This window comes from Phasianus colchicus, chromosome 12, assembly GCF_987193195.1.
Source record: "Phasianus colchicus chromosome 12, bPhaCol1.hap1.1, whole genome shotgun sequence".
NCBI classification, from domain to species: domain Eukaryota; kingdom Metazoa; phylum Chordata; class Aves; order Galliformes; family Phasianidae; genus Phasianus; species Phasianus colchicus.
In genome coordinates this window covers 1,144,732-1,165,681 of record NC_143447.1, presented here as the reverse complement: position 1 = coordinate 1,165,681, position 20,950 = coordinate 1,144,732, and the positions used below count along the sequence as shown (strand labels likewise).

General features: G+C 54.6%; 1 protein-coding gene across 4 annotated transcripts; it reads left to right on the top strand.

The window, feature by feature from the left end:
- Positions 1–388: 388 nt before the first annotated feature.
- Positions 389–13,479, top strand: SHF (Src homology 2 domain containing F). 4 transcript variants are annotated; one of them, XM_031616163.2, is made up of 7 exons: positions 389–868; positions 4,336–4,465; positions 5,389–5,607; positions 7,001–7,138; positions 9,541–9,712; positions 9,961–10,080; positions 12,970–13,479. In XM_031616163.2, the coding sequence occupies exons 1-7, from the start codon at positions 389–391 to the stop codon at positions 13,154–13,156; spliced, it is 1,446 nt and encodes a 481-aa protein (XP_031472023.2). In that variant the 3' UTR covers positions 13,157–13,479. The 4 variants fall into 4 exon arrangements, with proteins under 4 accessions (XP_031472023.2, XP_090004687.1, XP_090004686.1 ...); XM_090148561.1 differs by lacking the exon at positions 7,001–7,138; XM_090148560.1 differs by lacking the exon at positions 9,961–10,080.
- Positions 13,480–20,950: the final 7,471 nt, after the last annotated feature.

Below are 20,950 nucleotides of genomic sequence, written 5' to 3'. Positions count from 1 at the left end.
TACATTCAAGTTGCCCCCACCTCTCCCTCGCCGCCACCCCGGCGGCTCTTCCACCCGTGCCGAGGAGAGCGGGGGCAAATGGGGGAAGCAGCCAGCCCCGGGAGCAGCCCGCGGCGCCAAGGCAGGCCGGGTGGCGGCGGGGCGGGCCCCGCGGAGGGCGGGCCAGGCGGCGGGGGTGCGGGGCGGACCCGGGGGAAGCGGGCGGGGCGCGGTGGGAGCCGGGCTCGGGGAGCGGAGGGGGGGGAGCCGGGAGCGGAGCTCGGAGCCCCGCTCGGAGCAGTGAGCGCCGCGGCTCCGGCAGGTGGCACTGGCCGCCTCCCTCGTCCGCCTCCCCCGTTTCCCCCCCCCCGGCCCGGTCTCCGCCGCCGCGCTCAGTCCGCCGGCGCCGATGCTGCTGAGCGGAGCGGCGGCAGGCTCGGAGCGCGGCGGCGGGGCCGGGGCCGGGGCCGGGGCCGGGGCCGGGGCGGGCGGCGGAGCCCCGCAGTGCGTGGGCACCATGGCCCGCTGGCTCCGCGAGCACCTCGGCTTCCGCAGCGCCAAGCCCGCGCCGCCCGCGCCGCCCAAACCCGACTACCGCGCCGGGCCGCCGCAGCCGCCCCCGCCGCCGGGAGGCGCCGCCGAGCCGCTGGCCTCGGCCCAGCCCGACATCGTGGCCGCGTACCGCCTGCAGAAGGAGCGCGACTTCGAGGACCCGTACAGCGGGGTGCCGCCTCCCGCCGCCCCCGACGGGCCCCGCTACGTCTCGCCCAAGCACCGGCTCATCAAGGTGGAGGCGGCCGAGAAGCCGCCCGCCGGCCCCGCGCCGTCCCCCGCCGCCCCCGGCTCGCCCCCCGCCGGCCCCGAGCCGCCCGACGAGCCGCCGCAGGAGGTGAGTGCCGCGGCGGGACCCGCGGGCTGCCGGCGCGTCTCCGACGGCTTCCCCGCGTCTCCCGGCGCTGGGGTCTCCGCGGAGGCGACCCGCGGAGCTCGGGACGTCTCCCCGGGGCCGGGCCGCCCTCCGCGGGCCTCCTTCCCCGCAGCGCGGTGAGCCTGCCGGGGCCTGCCCGCCCCGTGCCAGCTGCTTTGTCGGGAAGCGGCCGTGCCTCTTTGTCTGCCGCCTCCGAGCTGGGGATGGAGAGGAGGCGAGAGCGGTCCCCGGGCCGGTGGCACACAGACGGTGCCAGGGACAAACCCGCGGCACGGGTGAGAGTCCGACGGGGGACCGTGCGAATTAAGGCAGGAGGGCTCGCGGCGCCCGGCGGTGCTGCAAGATGGGGCCTGCCGGGCGAACTCCTCGCGGATCGGCCTGCTGAAGGAAAGGAGGGAGTTGTTGATACAACAGTCGCAGGCTCGGGCTTGGCGTCGCCTGACACGCCGGGGAAAAGCGCGCTGAGCGAAACCTGGTGGGGGAATGCTGGATGCAGGCAAACAAGTTGCCGCCGGTGGATCCCGGCAAATTGCTCTTAGTGCATAATTGCTGTTGGAACGTTTGCGGCGGGGCCCGTTCAGCTGTGATCCCACGAGCTGCCCACAGCAGAGCAGGAGTTCGGTTTGTTGGGGCCTCCGCAGGGTTCTTGCTCCTGATGGCAGAGGAACGTGTGGTGCTGCAGCCCAGGGACTGGGCTGTATCCATTGGAGTGCAGCGAGAAGCTGGAAAGTGCAACGAAGAGCCAAGGAGGCGGCTGGGGAAGCCCAGGTAGCAGCGTGGGTCCAAAGGAGGCCCTTCATCATCACCCAGGCAGGCAGTGGTGAGGCTATCTCCAGATCCTTCCCCTTGATGAGGAGGAGGTTTATCATTTTTTAGGGTTCTTGTGATGGACGGAGGCAGTGCTCGAAGGGCTAGGTGAGCTGGAGATAAGCTTGTTAAAGCTAAAGCCATTTCTCTGGAGGAGCAGTGGAGCATCCACCACAGGGAAACCACCTGCTGGGCTCAGGCACCTTTTCCAGCTCCCGTCTGCTGCACTGGGTAGTGGGAGGGTTCCCTGCCCGCAGCATGGCTGGGTTGCTCGCTGTATCCTTTGTGGAAGTGGCCCAGGAGGACAGAGGGTGGTCGCTGGAAGCTTGCTCATGCTTGTGATGGCTGTGTGAGGGTGTCCTGAAGCACATGGCACCAGATGGATCGTCATAGCTTTGTGCAGTCCGTGGGATGGGCAGCATCCTGTGATGATGTGCTTAGGGCACATTCTGCAGAAGCTCATGTTGCGTTATCAAATGTTCTGGGGGTGGTGGGGAGCGGCACAGGTCCTCCCCCCTCTGCTTGGTCCCTGTGCTCCATGCCCCACAGCTTGAGCAGGGGACAGACTCTTGAGATGTGTGTTCTGCCACGCGAGGAACAGCAATTGCCAGGATTTCCATCGATGCAAGTGAGACAGATACAGCCTGTCCTTAGTGAGGGACCCGCTCATGGCACCACTGTGCCTGAGCCCAGGTGACACCTTTTTTGTCTGCTGTGGGATCTCCTCTTTGGGCCGTCCCAATGGGGGCAAGAGACCACCACAAGGGCATGTGTGGCTACAGATTTGCCAACGTGCTTAGGATCAGCCCTGAGATGTGATGCTCCTGATGCAAAGCTTTTGCTGGGAGCACAGGGTCAGCACCGCAGTGTGTGGGAATGGTTGGCCAGGAAACTCCTGGGCGTGTGTCTTTCCTGCCAGAGCCTCTCAACTGAGTCATCCTGTGAGATGCTGTGCTGTCCGCCCCGGGCTCCCCTCACCTCCTGTGCCCTGGGTGCAACCGTGTCCGGCTCCCAGGGCAGGGAACCAGGCCCTTCTCCTATGGCCAATATTTGTTTTGCTTTTGGGTTTGGCTTTGCTGCCTGCCAAAACCTGAGCTGTGGGGTGATCCCCCTGGGGAAAAGGTCCCAGAGGTAAAATTAGGGAAATGTTGTACCCAAAGGAGAGGATGAAGTGGGTGAAGTTATAACTCAGAGTGGCTCCAGTGTAAGGTGCTTGCATGTGGAAGAGCATCTGAGCTGCTGTGCTGGTGTCCTGTCTTGTCTGAGTCTGCACTGCATTGATGGGGTGCGAAGAGAGGCTCCGGGAGCAGTGCCAGCAGCAAGCCAGGTGTCAGGCTATCTAGTAAAACACATCTAGGAAATGGGGCTTGTGGCAAGCTATAATGCAGGCGGGTTTGGCAGAGGAACAAGCAGGCAACCCCTTCCTGACCCTGCTGCCGCTGCGGAGACAGAGACCTCATTGCAGGGGGTGAGGGAGTGCTGGGCATAATGCCTCTGATGGCACAGAACCTCCCAGGGACTGCGGGCAGCCGAGCAGCTGCACGTTCCCTGATGACTGCTGGGGTTTGCTCTGGGGGTGATGCTGTGCTGGTTGTGGGAGAGCTGCCCCTGGGTGAGCAGGAGCTGCCCTTGGAGTCCTGGAGAGAGATGGGTGATGGACAGGGTGCTGAGGAGCTGTGGGGTGTTTACAACTCCAGTTCCTGTCCCCTTTTCCTGCTGCGTTTTGTTGCTCCAGGCTATTGTCACTTTTCACAGGAAGAAGGAAAGAGGTGTTTTGTTTTAAACCCATTAATCGGAGAGCAGCCTGGCTCTGCCACTGGCTGTGGTGGGGTGGCAGATTGCACCTGTGAGGACAAACCTTGAGCTTGTGGTGTTTTCCTTGTGAAATCATACCCAAGGCTCCTGGTCCTATTTCCTGCTGACTCTTGGTTGCTTGAGGGTCCCCTCCTGCGTCACTTGGGATACATGGGGACGCTGTAGGGGCCTGAGATGGAAGAAAGGAAGCTATAGGCTGCTCATAGTCCTTTTGCTAAGAGATGCCTAGATGCCTACAGATGTGCCTGCAGGAGCCCTGACAAATAACCAGTGAGCTTCCAGTTTCACCAGTGCCTGCCAGTTTCCCTGAACTGGGTCTCAGGCTGCCTCAGAAAACATGGCCAAGCTGAGAGCCCCGCTTTTGGAAACAACCTTGCTGGCGCATCTGTGTGGGCGCTAGTGGCCTTGCTGGTGCCAGGCCAATGCTAACGGAGGAGGCCGGGCTGCATTCTGCTCTGCTTGGCTCCGACCCAACTTCTGGGACAAAGGCTGGAGTGTTACCACTGCTAAGAGCCTCGTGCGGGTGCCTGGAAAGCCGTGGGCTGCCAGCATCTGCTCTGCAGGATTGCAGATCCCGCTTGGAGCCTTCCTCCGAAAGGATATACAAAAGGGACAGGTGGAGTGGCAGTAGCCCAGGGCTCCTGCTGCCAGAACTTGGAGACTCATCTGTCCCCATGGAGCCTGAGGTCCGGGCTGCTGCTCTGCGTGCTCCTCATGGTGAGGTGGTGATATTTGAAGGTGTTTCAGCTGGTCCCTTGGAAAGGCAGGGAATGGCCTAACCTTTCTCCTGTTCTTCCCTTTTCCAGCTGGCTGTCCTGGAGGACTATGCAGACCCCTTTGATGCTGCGCAGGTGGCTGGTAGCCAGGCAGGGGTGGAGAAGGTGACAGAGAACGATGGGTATATGGAACCGTACGAAGCCCAGAAAATGATGGCTGGTAAGGTGGAAAGCTCTGTGTAAGGACCACTGTACACTCTTCCATTTCCTGCTGCTCTGTGAATTTGGTGGCCACTGCTCTGTTCTTGCAGCCTGTGCTGGCACAAGTCTCCTAGGAGTGGCTAACAAGCCCGGGTGAATGGCTGCACAGGAGCCATCCTGGCTGCTTTGCAGCCAGATTTTCACAGATTTACATGTGTGAAAGACATGTGAATGCCACATGCCACAGACAGAGCACTTGCAAAGGCTGCATGAGTATTAAAGGCCCCTCAATACTTCTGCTTGCAGTGCTGCTCGTGAGGCTGAGCCAGGAGAGACATGACATTCAATGGGTCTGGCATAGAGCAAGATGGATGTGGAAGCTATTTAATTTGGTTATGGCTGGTGCAGAGCATGCTGCTGTCTGCTGCAGCAGCAGGGTCCCCCATGGTTTTGTTTATGGCTTGAAAGCAGGCGAGGTGAGAGCACGTGCTCCCAGAGGCACTGCTCTGACTGCTGCAGTGCACGCAGGGCTGCATGCTCCAGGCTGTGGCTCTGCTTTCATGTCCTGTGGTTTTTCTGGAGCAAATGGTTTCTGTAAAGCTCATGTAGCTTTTGGAGGACATTGCTGCTTTCTTGGAAAAATCGGCATCAACAAGGAGTCTTCTTGTGTCTGTGGAGAGATTTTTGTTCTGCTCAAGAGTTGAGCATTTAGTTAAACACTGCACTGTGGGGAGAGCAGGTATCCTGATGCTGGGAATTGTTCAAGGCCCTGCTGTCCGGCAGCTGAACTTCTTGTGACGGGCACTTGCTGGAGGTTTGGGGCCTTCTCCATCACTCATGCTTCCCACCCTACATCACCCTCAGGTGAAACCAAGCTCTTTGTTCTGGTTTTGGAGACTGTGGCCAAGTGAGAAGCTCACATTTTGTTCCATTTTCTGCTAGAGATCCGCCAGAAGGGCTTACGGGAGACTCCAACCCGGCCACTTCACCTCTATGACACTCCCTATGAGCCCATCTCTGGAGGGCTGGATGTGGACACTGACCGCCATGCTTGCCCCAGGCCTAGGGAATCTCGGTTGCCTGAGGATGATGAGCGGCCGCCAGAGGAGTATGACCAGCCCTGGGAGTGGAAGAAGGAGAGGATCTCCAAAGCCTTTGCAGGTGAGCTGGGATGGAGGCAGCTGGAGTTTTGAAAAGTGCCTACTGATGCTGTGTAGTATTTTGCAGTGGGGAAGCTGGGATGGTAATATCAGCTTCTGCATTTCTGTGTCTCAGGGAGTGATGTTTCACTTGCACAGTGGCTGTTTCTCTTCAGCAAGGCTTGTGGCAGACAGGCTGTGTGGGCTGGCGATGGAGCTGCCTTGGCAGCCTGTCAGTGCCATCTCCGACTGCCTGACTGATCAGCATCTCTGGTGCCAGCTGACTCCTGTCTCCCACCCCAAGTTACAGGGCTAGAGCTCCATCTCCAGCCCAGGAAGAACTCTCCTTCCCTGAGACCACCTTTTGCAGGAACGAGGGCTGAGCTGTCCCTGGCAGGCTTTGGCCAGAAGAATGTCCATCCCCCTGGCCTGTTTATCCATGCTGCGGGATCGATTGTGTTTGTGTTTGTTAATGAGGAAATCCATGCTGTGCATTAGCACTGGCTCCACTGCCAGCACTGGCTAATTGCCATGCTCTTATCCAGGATGCATTTGAATTGCAGCAGTGTGTGTCTGTGCTGCTGCTGGTGCGCACAAAGCATGAACTGTTGATGGTGTGGAGAAGCATGGAGACTGGGGCTTGGGAGTGATTCACCTTTTGGGTGAATGTGACATTGGTGTCTGATTGTCCATGTGGGTGACTGGGATTTGGGTCCTGGTACAGCTGGTGTCTACAGACAAGTGTCTACAGCATCCTGAGCCGAGGATTGATTCAATTGGGCTGGGTTTGTGCTGAGGTGTCTGTATAGAGGATTTGCCTGTTGCCCCTGGGTGGAGGAGGTGCATTCATACATCTGGCTCATGCATGGATGCTGCCCAGGATGCTCCAGGTTGGCTCTGAGTCTGGAGGGAATTCATGCATGGCAAAGCCAGTTGTCGTGCCTTGGCATGTGTATAGGATCTCAGGACCATCCTGTGATGCTGGAATCTCCCTGCTGGTCCCCCCGTTGAGACGCAGTGGTACCAGCACTGGGCTAATCCACTGTGAACTGCATCTGCACTCCCTTCCCTGCTGCTGCAGACTGCCTGCAGCCACCTCGTCATAGACTGCTTGTCCTATGGGAACCTGGCTGTCAGCTGGAGCTTTGCTGGTTCTGGATGCCTGTCTGGGGAGCCAGCACCCTTTCCCCTTCCACCCCTCTTCCTCCTGTCATCTCCCTTAGTCCCATCTCTGCTGGTGGTGGCTGTGGGTCCCCTTGGCCAGCACAGGGCTCCTGGGAATTCAGTCTTTACCCTTACAGCTGCTGTTCTTCTCACGAGGTCTGGTGTTGCTGATGTTTTTTTCTAAGCCTTCTCTTTCTCTCTTTCTCTTTCTCTCTCTTCCTACCCCTCCCTCACCCCCTCCTCGTATCCAGTTGAAATCAAGGTCATTAAAGACCTGCCGTGGCCGCCACCGGTGGGACAGCTCGACAGCGGTGAAACCCCCCTGGACAGTGAGGCCAGTGCCTCTGTCCCCCCGCAGCACGGCCTGCAGAGCTACGAAGATGCCAACGGTGGGTGTCGCATGACAGCTGGGGTCCGTGGGGGCTGCAGCCAATGCCTGCTGGGACTCTACCAGCACTGTGCCATGCACTGCAGGTCCCTTCCCTCCCCACACTCCTCCTCCTCTTCCTCCTCTTCCCCCTTGGCTTGCCTGTCCCAGGCAGGACGCAGATGTTTGTCCTTGCCTCTTCCACATCTCTGGTTACACATTACCTTTGTGTCTGCAGTGGTTGAGTTGCACCAGGGGATTTTTCAGTGGCAGAGTTATTATTGGCTATTTTGTTCCCTCCTCTTTACCTCCAAATTCCCAGCATTTGATGGCTGCTTTTTACCTTTTCTTTTTGAGCATTTAGTTGATGTTTTCCTGTGGCTCTTAATATGCAGTTCCCTTATGGGCACGGTACCAGCTAATTCAGATCCCACCACTGAAATTTGGGGTTATTTTTTCCCCAGGTGCATCACTTTGTCATTTCGCAGCACTTTGTTTCATCTGCTGTTTCCCTGCCTTGCTGTTCAGTGGCAGGAGATCCCTCTGGATTCCCAGCTCTTGCTTTCACTATCCTGAAGAGCTCCATCTCCCAGGCAGGTTTTGTCATCTCAGGATTGCCTTGCTGCAGAGCCCTTTTTGTGCTTGCTGGGAGGCAGAGCCCCTGCTAAATTCTCCTTGAGCTCTGCTGACCATTTCCCTTACGGCAGCCAATGACTGCGGCTTCACTTTTGACCCATTATTAATTTTTTAAGGACCTTGCTCTGTAGTACGGTTTTTTACAAGAGCATCGTCTAAAGGGCTTCTGTCAGAACCCACCCAGGCTGTCCAAACTGGGCTGGCCTTGCTCACATGAAACTGATCTGTGAGACGTGACTGTGCAGCGTGCTGTGCCCACCCGTGCATCACTAAGGCTGTTCTTGATGGATGCTGCGATATGCCAGCTGCGGACATCTGATTTTCTTATCTGCAATTACCCAGATCCCTGCAGAGCTTCGTACAGACCCCGGTGGCTCCCCACGAGGTTATGTGTGACGGCCGATGTTGCTTCGCAGGGACACCCTGCAGCAGTGCGGCTGCCCCACGTGCCCTCCTGGTGAGGCCACAAGGTGAGCTCATCCCAGAAAGAGAAGGGCCTAATGGAAAACTTCCTGCTTCTCTTTGTACGACAAATGCAGATGTCACACAGAACTAATTTGTTTGCTGCACAGCCGCCTCCTTCCTCTGTCATTTGTTATCCCTGCGGTCGCTTTGAAGACATCAGTTTGTCATTTTTCCTGGCTTAAGCAACACAAGCGCTCATTTTCATTTTGACTCACTTTGTTGTGTTAAGTTTATCTTGACGGAGTTCTGTATTATTTTCTACTGTCCCTGTCTGGGGGTGACTTGAACTTCTTGAAGGATGTCTTCTTCCATCCTGGGGACTTGTTTTTAATATCCTGTTTAATCATGTGCATGCCTCTGCTGCTCTCTGACAGATGCTATGTATTTCTTCTGAGCCTCTAATATGATGACTTTGTGCTGCTAGCAAATGCTTCAGCCTTCTGATTGTCTGACTTTTTAATGATTGTCCCAATTTTTTAAAGTGATGAGTTGAAATTGAAGCCTCTATAACTGGCTGCTACAGGCAAGGGCAAGCCCATGTAAAAGCTGAACTTCTGCAGAGGCATGGCTTGAGCACCTCGTCCCCCAGCTCCTCCTGGGGAAATTTGAGCTGTGATGTTTGCAGAGGACTGAAAAAGCTGTCTTGGTGAACAGAGAAGCTTATCCTGAGGGCCAGGTCTGGCACACCCACCCTTGGGGCAGTTGTGCTCTGCAGCAGCAGCCGCCAGCAGCTCTGCAGATCAATAAGTAATTTGTGCAAGGGGGCTCGCTTGGCAGGGGAGCAATAATGAACTCTCTGGAGGAGGGAGAAACAATATTATTAATACTGAAATCATCTTGCACGGAAATAACATTCAGTGGGAGGCTGGGTCCCCAGGGCACATCTTGGTTAATCCCTCTCCTGCTTCTCCCTTCAGCTCCATCTTCCTCACTCCTCTTTTCTTCTTTTCAAGAGTGGAGAGCCTCTCAGTACTAATTCTCTTGATGGAGATGCCTAATTGTATGCTGCAACCACCGAATCTCGTTACATTAGCAACACACGTAAGCTCTCTGAGCTTAGGAAATCTGCCTGGAAAATATTCCCAGAGACTGGGACACAGTGAGAACCCCAGTCTGCACTGAGTCCTGGGGTAAATGCTGCATGGAGCTGCCCTGTGCTGTCCTCGCTTAGAGCGTGGGGATGGGGCAGTGAGAGGGGACCCAGTGCGATTTGGCATGGCTCTGGCTGTTTCTGCAGCCTTCCTCTGAATGGGGGAGAGCTGGGTTTGTTTGTAGTCTGTCAGCCTGTCCCTGCCACCGCTGTGATATCCATCTGTCTTGCAGGGCCATCAGAGGGGTTGGGCTATGGCCGCACCTCACCCTGCAGGGAGGAGAAGGCCAGGGCTGCCCTCAGACATGGTACCAGCAGCCTCAAGAGCACCAAGACATTGATCACAGAGCCTGGTCCCTTCCTTGGGGAGAGGATTGACCCTGCACTGCCCCTGGAGAGCCAGTGGTGAGTTCCATCTGCTCCAGGTGGCTCTTTTGTATCCCCATCGCTATCTTCCCCTCACTTTCTTCCCCAGCACTGTGTTTCTGCCACCTGCTACTTGTCCCTGCTGCCCTCCTTAGGCTACCCCTGTCCCCTGGCACCGTCTGCCACCCACATCCCTTACCCCTAGCATGGGGACTGGCATTGCTGCTGCCGCGAGGCTCTGTGCTGCTTAAAGCATGCGTGTAGCCAAGTCCCTCTCCCCCCTGCAGCTGGTATCACGGGGCCATCAGCCGGACGGACGCAGAGACGCTGCTGAGGCTCTGCAAGGAGGCCAGCTACTTGGTGCGCAACAGCGAGACCAGCAAGAACGACTTCTCCCTCTCCTTGAAGTGAGTGAGCCTGTGCAACCTGGGGGGCTGCAGCTGAGGCCATGCTGCGCTGTCTTTGCAGCGGAGGTGAATCTGTGCATGTATCCCCAGTGCTTTGGGGGCTTGGAACAGCACACTCCAGAGGGCTGCTCAGGGACAACAGCAGGGCTTTGGAATATAAGATCTGCCTTTCTTTGTGGGGTGGCACAGGCTTTTGACGTTTGGTTTGGTGTCTGGCAGAAGTGTCTCTTGGGAAGACTTCCAGAGCTAGAGGCATGCTGCTTTCCCCTTGGCAGTGCTCATAATTCCTCAGACGGATAAAATGATGTGCCCTATTACTCATTTGAATGTGTGTGATTACAGCTTCCAGCTCTGGCTTATTGCTGCCCCTTTTTGTAGCTGAATTTCATGAGAAAATAAAGTCTGTACAATCCCATTATTTATAGAAATGCACCCATACCTTCTTCCCCAGCCCTCTTAAACATTGAAGCTGTTCCTCAGCTGCATGGTAGAGAGGGCACTGCGCTGCTTTGATTTCTCAGCAGGGAAGCCTTGCTCCCACAGCATGGCTGGGTTTCTGCTTGGGTCTGGAGGGGAATCTTTGCACCTTCCCCAAATTTTCCACCTTCTCTGAGGGCCAAAGCTGCATGAAGCATTGAGGTACACGCGCAGAGCTCCATGCCTAGCTCCTTGGGGAGTCTCGGGGCAGTCTGAGCCCGCAAAAACAAAGCTGCTTCTGTCCTGAAGATGATGATAGATTAACAAATACTTCCTTGTCCTTCTGCAGGACTAGTACATTAGCTCTCTTCCTGGCACACAGGAAAAAAATATTGAGCACTTCAGTCATCCCTGCCTGACAACAGCCCAGGTGTCCCTACCCTTTTCTCAATACACCCAATATTTTCCCAGTGGTCTCTGTACCTGCATTTCTCCCTGGCAGATTCAGCCTTCCCCGTTTATTTCCCAGTGCCACAGTTGTGAATTAGATTCCTCCATCTCTCCTTTTTTTTTTTTTTTTTCTTTTTATTGCTGCCTTCAGCACCAAAGTGGGGCAGATTTTTAGCTGGAAAAAAAAAAATCTCTGCTTCCTTCTGTGCTTTTAGATCAGACAGCAAACCTCTTGCAAAAGCTCATTGCTTTCATTTCTTTGTCAGAATTTTTACTGATGCTTGATGCTTTTCTCAGTAATATTTCCTTGCCTTGTGGTGAGCTCTTCTGAAGCAACAGCTTCTGCTGATCAGTGAGTCATGTTGGAGGCCATGAGATGTCCTCTCAGCCACCAGTGAGCCATTACATGCTCTGAGAGTGGCATCGGGGTTGGTGGGACGCCCTCCCTCTCCAGCATGGCTACCCCCCAGGTCAGCTGAAAAGCTCTGATACTGCATATTTCCCCGTTTTCATTGCTTCCCTACAATTCAGTTATCTGTTTGGATATTTTTTCCCTGAGCCTCGTGGCAAGAATGGCCTTCTCAAATAGCACACGTGGGTGGGACGTAGCCTTGCAGCTTTGTGCTTCTGCCCACAGGAGGCTGCATCCCATCCAAGAGCTGCTCAGGCAGTGTCCAAAGTCTTCATTTGCAGAGACCACACGGTCTCAGGAATGTGATTTTTACTCTGTTGCCTTTCTCTATAGAGCCTTTTCAAGGAAGATCCCTTGGGATGCTTTTTATATAGCTCTAAGCTGCTCGCATGCATCTATCTCTCTTTCTCTTTTTTTTTTTTTTTTTTTTTGAACTCTTTTTCTGGAGGAAGGAGGAGTGACTGAAGAGATGGTCTGAAAATGGAGCTCTGGTGCTGATCCCCAGTCATTCTGTGCTGCCTTAAAAGAAAATGTGCACAAAAGAGAGCAGCAGGAGCCTGCCAGGTAGCTGGGAGGTTTAACTGTGCTGTGACCACTCTGGCTGTGCTGCCCCCCAGAGTGCTGTGGGCAGGATTATGCTGAATTAACTGCTCAGAGGATGAGTCGCCGGTGGCTCATTCCTTCCTGGGGGCAGCTGAGGCTGTGGTGTGGAGGCTGGAGGTTCTAGGTGCCCATTGCATGGTGCAGAGGTTGCAGCAGCTGCTGGCTGTGAGTCTGCTGGCTTTTCAGTGTGCTCCCTTGAACATTTCTAGTCTCAGTCACATCCCTGAGCTTGCAACATAAACCCAGGGAGCAATTGGGGCAAAACCCACCTCGCTATGGACCTTGTGTGGCAGCTCTCCTCCAGCACTAATCCTACACTGAGCCCTGTGTGTGCTCCCAGACAGCCCTTTCCCAGTGGGGTTGGCTCCCTGCTTCTCAGCTCCTAAATGGATTGCAAGCCCATTCTGCTAATGCAGCTGCTCTGTCCATTATGGGCACCGTCTCCAGCCAGGGGGATGGGACTGGCCTGCACAGCACTGGATACGGCTCAGCATTGCTGATGAGGTCCTGTCTGCTTTTAAGCCATCAATATTTTGCTGTAATGTGCATTCCAGACGCTGCAGACAGGCTGTGGCTCTCCTCAGAGACACAAATTAATAGCAACAGGGCCATTAGCCCGTCACTTGGAATCAGTGCTTGTGGCAGTATCTGCCTGCGCAGCCGCTTGTGGCTCAGTGCCTGTGCTGTGCTGGGAAATGGCCTCGCTATGCTGAGCGGGTTTAATGGGACCTGCAGTAGTGGTGCAAGGAGGGGGGCACGAGCCCCCGTGTGGCTGGTCCCAGCCTGAAGGAGGAAATCCTGCTTTGCTGCAGCAAGGCTGGGGATGCACCAGCCTGACTCCTTCTGTTGTGGCTGCTGCGTGAGCTGGGGTGGCTGTAAGAAGGGCTTCATCCCCACTGGGCTGAGAGCTGCAGGACTGGAGGGAGATATGAGAAGGGCCATGGCTGCAAGGGTGGGGATCTGGGGACTGCCGTCTCCTCTAACCCTGCCTCTGTCTTTCCTCACAGGAGCAGCCAGGGCTTCATGCACATGAAACTATCCCGGACCCAGGAGAACAAGTACGTGCTGGGTCAGCACAGCCCGCCCTTTGACAGCGTGCCAGAGATCATTCATCACTACGCCAGCCGCAAGCTGCCCATCAAGGGGGCTGAGCACATGTCCTTGCTTTACCCGGTGGCTATCCGCACCCTATAGCTGTCACCACGCACGAGCTGAGCTCGAAGCTGTGTGGACCTGAAGGTGGCCTGTCTGCAGGGCCAAACGCTGGTGTAGTGGACGGGCACCAGATCAGCGAGACGGTGTTATTGGGGACTTTGGCAGCTAGACCCCTCATCATGCTCTCACCTGGGGTTCCTGTGTGCCAGTGTGCCTGCTGGGATGGCGACAGGGAGAAGGAGCTTAGTGGGAGCATCCATTTGCTGCCCTCACCCCCTTGGGAAGCAAGGACTGGAACTGGGGCCCTGGAGAGGACATGAGGGGAGCAAGGTGCAGGAAAGGGGGGAGGAAGTATCCTGAGATGTCTGCTGAGGGCACATGGCTCTGCTCACGTCCTGCACGACAGAGAGGACACCCCTGTGCCTGCTGGCAAGGAGGCTGTCACAGTGAGGCACAGAGGGGTAGGCTACTGGGGCTCCCACCCATGTGCGTGCTTGGTGCTCCTTGCCTTCATTTGCCAAATGTACATAGTAACTGGTCAGAGCCGCGCATGCAGCACCACTGCCTAATAAAGCGATGGATGCACGGTCACCTGCTCTGCAGGGACTCTGTACCCTCAACCCAAAAGCTGGGTGGGGAGCTGGCACGACAAAACTCTGCTCAACAGCAGGGAGGGGATTTTATTAAGGAAAATTACTTCATTTTTCACTCTCACGTACAGAGACCCGAGTAGTTCAGCACAGTCATCAGTGACACAGGATAAAAGACAGCTTTCATGTCCTGAGTGTCTTGAGATCCTTTGTAGACAGCAGTAAGCTGGGTTTGTTGGTTATGCCAGGCTGAGGGGGATGCTCTTGAGGCTCTTTGGCTTGTTTTGCTTCACCTCTTGTAAACTTTAGGCAAAATCCCTGAATTTCACAGGTTTGTCCTCTTCCCCTAGATATGTAGTGGCTCTAGTCCTGTTTGTCTTCTGGACCTCTTGTCTTTGGGGCAGGTTGTTTCTCCTCTTCCTATGTCTGAAGTTACACACTCCCAGGACAAAGCTAGGATGGTGGAGATGGTCCATGGGGCCATGAGGACTTTGTACGGGCTCTGAGATTTTCTACACTTAGTCCATAGCTGAGGAATTGCTGCCTCAGTGGCCTATCATGGCTTTGGGCTGCTGTGGGGGCACAGGCTGCATGAAGCCTGCAGAAGCCATAGTACTTTGTTCCCCGATGTTCAGCCTCCACCACTCCTTAAAAGGCTGTGATTTGAACTTGTCTCAGGCATTTAGTGTCTCCTTACAGCAGTGTTTGGCTGCTGGCAGCCCTGGCTGCCTTTCCGCAGCCCAAGAAGGCACCTTGTCTAGTGGGGATGAGCGACTCTGGCTGGAGCATTTTTCTCCTGGTACTGCTTCTGTGAGTACCACAGCATGCAAAGAGGGTTGGAGGTGCTGGAATGCATCTGCAGAGATGCTGCTCTTACATGCTCTTGCTGCATTAAAAAGGCTTTAACAGGCTCTTGCTTTATCTTGCTACTGCCTTTCTAGTGACTGGCAAGAAAAGCAGAGGCCACTTGAATCCATGCAGCCAGGGAAGAAAAGCACAGGAGAGCCTCACCATGTGTTCTGGGTTGTTTTTCTCCCTTGAGAAATGGTGGCAAAGTGGCTGGCAATTGCCTGCACCAGCGAGCTTGTATCCTTACAGTGAAATTCCACCTATGCAGCCTGGCTGCATATTAGGTGTCCCTGCCAAACAGAGAGCAGCTGGATCTGGTTTAAAAATCGGGACAAGGTGTGACTAGGCTGGTGTTCAATGGACAGTCGCGGGCACATAGCTTCTGGCCCTCCCCTCCTCTCATTTGCTCTGGGGATTTTTGGCTCTTGCTTCAAAAGCCTGATTGTGGTAGGGGATTTTGCCTGCATTGTTCAGCCTCATGGGCTGCAGGAAGATGCTCAGGATGGAGTAATGGTCAGCTTTCCCAAGCCAGCCTGGTCAGGGGTTGAACCTGAGCTTCTCAAATCAAGCAGATCCATGCAGGTCCTGCACATCTGGCGTCTCGTTTAGGGATTCCCACAGAAAGTATATTGCTCTGAGCATGGCTCTGGGTCTGGAATACTGTTGCATCCTCTCTTTGTGAAGCCCCATCCTCAGGGGCTTCCCAGAAAATTTAGATGGATTGAATCTCTCTTCAAACTGTTCTTACCCCTGTGTTTGCTCTCCTTTGAGTGAAATGAGTGTTGATGGGAAATAATAGAAGGGCAGATGTGTAACAGGGCGAGTGTAGTGACAGGGGATCCCCATTCATGAGTGAGCTCAACTCCAGAATGGACAAAGACCTGAGCAGCCCGATATGGCTTTGAGATTAACCCCACTGAGGGCATGAAGGTGGTCAAGAAACCTTTCTTTGTAGCAGTTCCCAACCCACTTGTTGTCACAATAATTCCCCATACCCTTCAGCTGCCTCTGTTCTCCATCCCTCCTCCCTGTCACTGAAACAGCTCTGCCATTCATTGCCTGATCTCTAGTTCCTTGCTAAGCCCTCCATAATTGCCAAACTGCTTTAGCATGCTGTAGGCCATGATAATGAAGGAAAGAAGTTTGTTTTGTAATTGGATTAGTGCTGCTGGGAGCATGCTCTTGCACAGAGGTCAGATTGGAGCTGCATGGCCCTGGAGCCCCACGCTGCTCTGCCTGGTTGTGGGCCAGCTTGGGTTTGTGCTTGCTCCTGCACAGGACTTTGCTGGCCAAAAGACACAGCATTGCAGGAGGAAGGCATCCCAGAAGGCTGAAGGGTTGATTCAGGGCTGAATTTGAGCCTGCCTTCCTTGGAAATGGGAATGTTTGCTGAAACTCCGTTAGCATCTGCAATGACCCTTGCCTGCTAGGAATGAAGCGCTTTGGTTGGGGTCAGGCTTGATGTGGGCTTCTTCACCTTTCCCAGCATGAGCCCTCAGGGCTCCTGAACACCAATAGCTGATCCTTGTGGGTTTGGGTAAAACCCATGTATGCAGTTGTCCATCATCGATACCCCCTCCCTGTCCCTCTGGCCCACAGAAGTCCTGTTAAACCTAAGCCTGGCAATTAGATTAAATCCCAGCCCTACCAGTGATGCCTGTGTTGCTTGGATGTTTCTGAGAACAATGCCCTGTGTCCTGTCTCCAGCCACAGCAATCTCCAGTGCTGCAGGGGAAGGATCAAACAAAACCTCAGCTGCCGAAGTTTATAGCAAAGTGGAGAAATTTGTTCCTGACCCCTGCAGGCTACCAGCAAAATGTGCAGTGTAGCACATATGTGCGTGCCATGTGTTTACAATACGGTGCAGCTGAATACCTCCTTTCAAATCTCTTGGAGACCAACGTGTTTGATGCAAGGGGCAGCTTCAGCTCCTGACTCAGAGACCACCCTTGCTCAGTTCCTTTGGTGTACTTCCCCAGCATCATCTTGAACCAGTTTCTTGCTCCTGGTGCCCTCTTTGAAAACTGTCCCAAAACATCTGTGCTCGTATGCTTCCACCTAATTTTCAGTCTATGCTTGTGATGAGTTCTCTCCTTTGCACAGTTTTGGAGGGCTGTTTTTTTAAAGCAGCATGCTTGGGTAGATCTTTTGGGTGAGATCTTCCCAGTGCCTTGCTACTGATGCAGCTCTGTCCCTCTTGAAAACTCAGCCTCGCTTTCATCCCTGAACTGTTTGCTGTTGGTATTCATGGGGTCACTCCAATACTAGGGGTGGAGAGAAAGTCCTAGAAATACCTCTTTGCTCAGAGACACCCTTGTTAATACAAAACATCATTTACTTGATTAGCTGGTTCCTCCACTGTAACCATACCCACCACTCCCATCATTGGAAACTGGTTCCTGTTTCTTCAACCAGCCTAAACGTGCTGCATAATCCTGTCTAAGAAGTTACTTATGAGAGAAGATCATTGAATTAAACTGACAGAATGTATCTGTGATAAATCGTTTCCATTTGCCTTTCTATCTTGAAGCTGGATTTCCTTCAAAACCTGCTCAGAGCCTCAGAAGCCTGTATGTTTGAATCTCTTTTCCCATTTCTGGGGGGCGTGTCAGCTGAATTTGCTTGCTGTTTAAGCTCTTTTCATATTATCCTAAATCTGGTCCTTTTTTTTCACAGTGTTCCTTTCCTCCTTTATCTCAAGCAGTACCTCCCCGTTGACCCTCATCTCGTGCATTGGTACGTGTCCTCACCTGGTGCCTGGGGCGCTGTCCCTCATGCCCCGCTCAGCCTGGTGACCTGCACAGCTACAAGCCTTTCATTTCCAGGATAAAAGTATGCATGCTGAATTTTTCTCCATTAAATGGCAGTGCACAGCAAGCCTTGCTATGTGCCGGCATGGGACCAGCGGCTCTCTGCACATGCACGTCCTCTCGCTGTTTGTGTTCGGAGTAGGCTTGCTGTGCAGATATGGTGCAGTGATTTACTGCCCATATGCAGCATTACAGCCTCTCTGCGCATGCACAGCATGTCATGATTTACTGCAGGCATTAATGGTTACCTCTCGGCACATTCGCAGCTCATCTGGTTTTATGCCCGTGCTCACTGCAGTCTCTCTGGTGCTGCACAGCCTGGCCCTATTTACACGCTAGGCTCATCCACCTCTTTGCCCCACTTGCTGCTCACACGTGCCTCTGTCTGTCTCCAAGGGGCACAGTCTGCCCAACTGGCCACTTGCACACAAGGCGGTGTCCAATTTACTGCACATGCAAGGGGTGGGCACTCCATGTGGTGCAGCATGGCCTCTGTGTGCTCACGACATCCTGATCTATTGCATGTGTGTTAGTGGCAAGTCCTGGCTTCTCATGAAATGCCATGCAGCCCCCGCACAGGCGCAGTGCAGTGCTGTTATCTGCATGTGTGCAAGCACTGTCATTGTGTTCTGACATCTGAGCACCCCCTCCTTCCTAATTTATGGTGCAGACTGCAGGCTCTGTGCTGCGTGGAATTCCCTTTACTTTCTACACATGGGGGCTGTCTGACTCTCCTCTGCCCGTGGCCATCTGCTCTGCCCCTTGTAACTGCCTCACAAGGGCTGAGATGCAGCCTTACATCACCACCGTGGGCTGCCCTGGCTGATGGCCTGCTCTGGAAACTGTGGGCTGTGAAGGTGTTACAGTCCGGTCTCTGGAGGACAGCAAGACCCAGTGTCCTGTGAATGTCATTTAACCAGAGCTCCAGGTGCCATCTGGATTGCAGCATCTCTGGTGGTCTTTCCAAAGGATATTAATGGGCTGCCAATGACTACCCCCTACCCTTGGCTTGGGAGAGCAAAAGGGGAAAAGTGTCCTGTCAGAGCACCCAGAAAAGCTTCAGTGGGCAGAATGGACCATGCACGTGCTCACATGCTCAACAATGTTGACTGCTGTCACTTGAAGACTTTGCAGAATGTACCCATAAGGCTCACACCAGGGAAAGTGAGGAAGGTGTGACTCCCAGCTATGGCATACAACTGCCTGTGAAGGAAGCATGGGAGAGTCAGGGTCTCCTATCACTTGCCCTGGAAAGGTTTGTAGTCCTGGTTGTGACACTGGAGGACAGCATGTGCAGAGAGCTGTCAGCTGGAGGGGAACTGGTGGGTGAGTGAGAAGGGGAGGAGCTGTGTCTCCTGCAGTTTGTTGCAGGGAATGTGGATTCTGGTTCTACTCCAGAAAACAGCAAATCATACACCAGAGCAGGCAAGAGACTAAGCACAGTCCTCAGTGCAGTCCTCCAAAGGGCCCACTTAGTTGAAGGTCTCTCCGAAATCCATCTTCAGGCTTTGTGGCTGTGGCCCTGTCTGCCCGCAGATTGCATGGTAATTCTGGCAGTTAGTTCTCACTGGCAGTTGCTGCTCCTGCTATCAGTGCTGTGATAATTGTCCCCGCTGGGCTGGTCCTGCTCAGAGCCATTAGCAGCAAGATCCTTTCATCAAAATATGTCTCATTCCTGTCTTGGCAACTACAGTAAATGTCTGTCTGTTACTGAGGCTGAACGTATATAATGGCACCAGGTGGGGTCACTCTGTAGCGGGGGCTGATTTTGATATGCTTGCAGGGTTCTTGGCACGTGGAATGTCCTCCCCCCAGCTCTGCCATCCATTCGGCAGTGCAGCTGCTGTGCCTGTAGTCTTTGCCATGAGGAGAGTGGAGCAGGTGATCCCTCCCTGATGGCAGAAGCGATGCTGATTTCCATTTAGATAGAGGAATTTCAATCTCAGCTTGATGTCTCCTTGCAACTCAAGACCCAAATTTCCAATTTGCTTCATTGTGTGAAGCCAGATGCTCTCTGCTGGCTTGGGAACTGAGACATGTTTAAGGTGCTGCACCCTAGCACAAGAGGACAGTCAGTGACTGTTTATCCATTTTTAGCTCCCCGGGGCAGCTTGCACATGTGGCTGCATGGCTCCTGCCACACACTGACATCCACTGCCCTGCCTAGGGCCCAAAGCACCTTCCCCACCTGTCAGCCCCCTGATCTCACCCTTGCCCAGAGTCAGGGTGGAGTGTCACAGCCTCATGGGGAATGACTGCAGGTACTGCATTGAAGTCTTGGGGCAGGTGCTTACCAGCAATGAAGGATGCCTTCAGGAAGGCTTTTGGTGACCAGTGGCTCAATGTCCAGGTGGAGATTGGTGACAAATGGTGTCCCTCAGCAGTCAGTCCTGGGACTGATGCTGTTTAGTATCTTCCTCAGTGACATTGACAGCGGGATCAAGTGCACCCTCATCAGTTTGTGGATAACACCAAGATATGTGGCGTGGTGACAGGCCCAAGGGGTGGGATGCCAATCAAAGAGACCCAGAAAGGTTGAGCAGTGAGCCCAGGAGGACCTCATGGGGTTCAACAAAGCCAAGTGCAAGGTCTGCACCACTACCAGACAAACTGGGGGATGAAAGGATTGACAGCAGCCCTGCCAAAAAGGCTGCTGGACATGAGCCAGCACTGCCCTCACAGCCCAGAAGGCCAACACATCCTGGGCTGCATCAAAAGAAATGTGGTCAGCAGAGTGAGGGGGGGATCTGTCCCTCTGCTCTGCGCTGTGCGACCTCACCTGGAGTGCTGCATCCAGATGGGGAGTCCTCAGCACAGGAGTGACATGGAGCTGTTGGAGTGCATCCAGAGAAGGGTGACAGAAATGATTCCAGGGATGGAACACCTCCATACAAGGACAGGCTGAGAACTGGGGCTGTGCAGCCCAGACAGGAGAAAGTTCCAGGGAGTCCTGAGAATGGCCTGTTGCTAAAGTGTCTAACGGGGCTGTAAGAAAGGAAGAGACAGACTGTTTATCAGGGTCTATTGTGATAGGATGAGTGGAAATGGTTCCAAAATAGGAGAGGGCAGATTGAGGTTGGATATAAGAAATTTTTGACACTAAGGGCAGTGAAGCAGTGGGACAGGGTGCCCAGAGAGGCGGTGGTGCCCCGTCCGAGCAGACACCCAGCGCCAGGCTAGGGGCTCTGAGCTCCTGATGTGCTGCGGGCGCCCGTGTGCACTGCAGGGAGTTGGACCAGATGACGTTTAAAGGTCCCTTCCAACTCAAACGATCCTGTGATTCTACGGTTTTATTAAAGGTGCTGCTCAGGAGCAAGGCAGTACTGCCCCCCAGGAGAGGCAAAGTCCAGGAGAAGACGGCATGCCAGCTCAGAGCTCGCTGCAAGGGAGACCAAAGGGAATTCCAGAGAAACCTTCCAGTTCTCCATGAACAGGGAACGAAGGAAACGGCGCGCAAACCGCCTCCGGCCGCCGGCAGGTAACCGCGGGCTGAGGCGCGGCTGCCGCCTGCCGGCTGCGGGAGGGGCGGGCAGGGCCGGGGCCAGGCGGCGAGGGGCGAGGCTTTGCCGTGAGGGGCGGGGCCA

Bases quoted from the DNA above. Each gene is read 5' to 3' on its own strand.
- SHF (XM_031616163.2), top strand. From the start codon at position 389: ATGCTGCTGAGCGGAGCGGCGGCAGGCTCGGAGCGCGGCGGCGGGGCC. The intron at 9,713-9,960 runs GTGAGTTCCATC...TCCCCCCTGCAG, and splicing joins CTGCCCCTGGAGAGCCAGTG to CTGGTATCACGGGGCCATCA. The intron at 10,081-12,969 runs GTGAGTGAGCCT...CTTTCCTCACAG, and splicing joins GACTTCTCCCTCTCCTTGAA to GAGCAGCCAGGGCTTCATGC.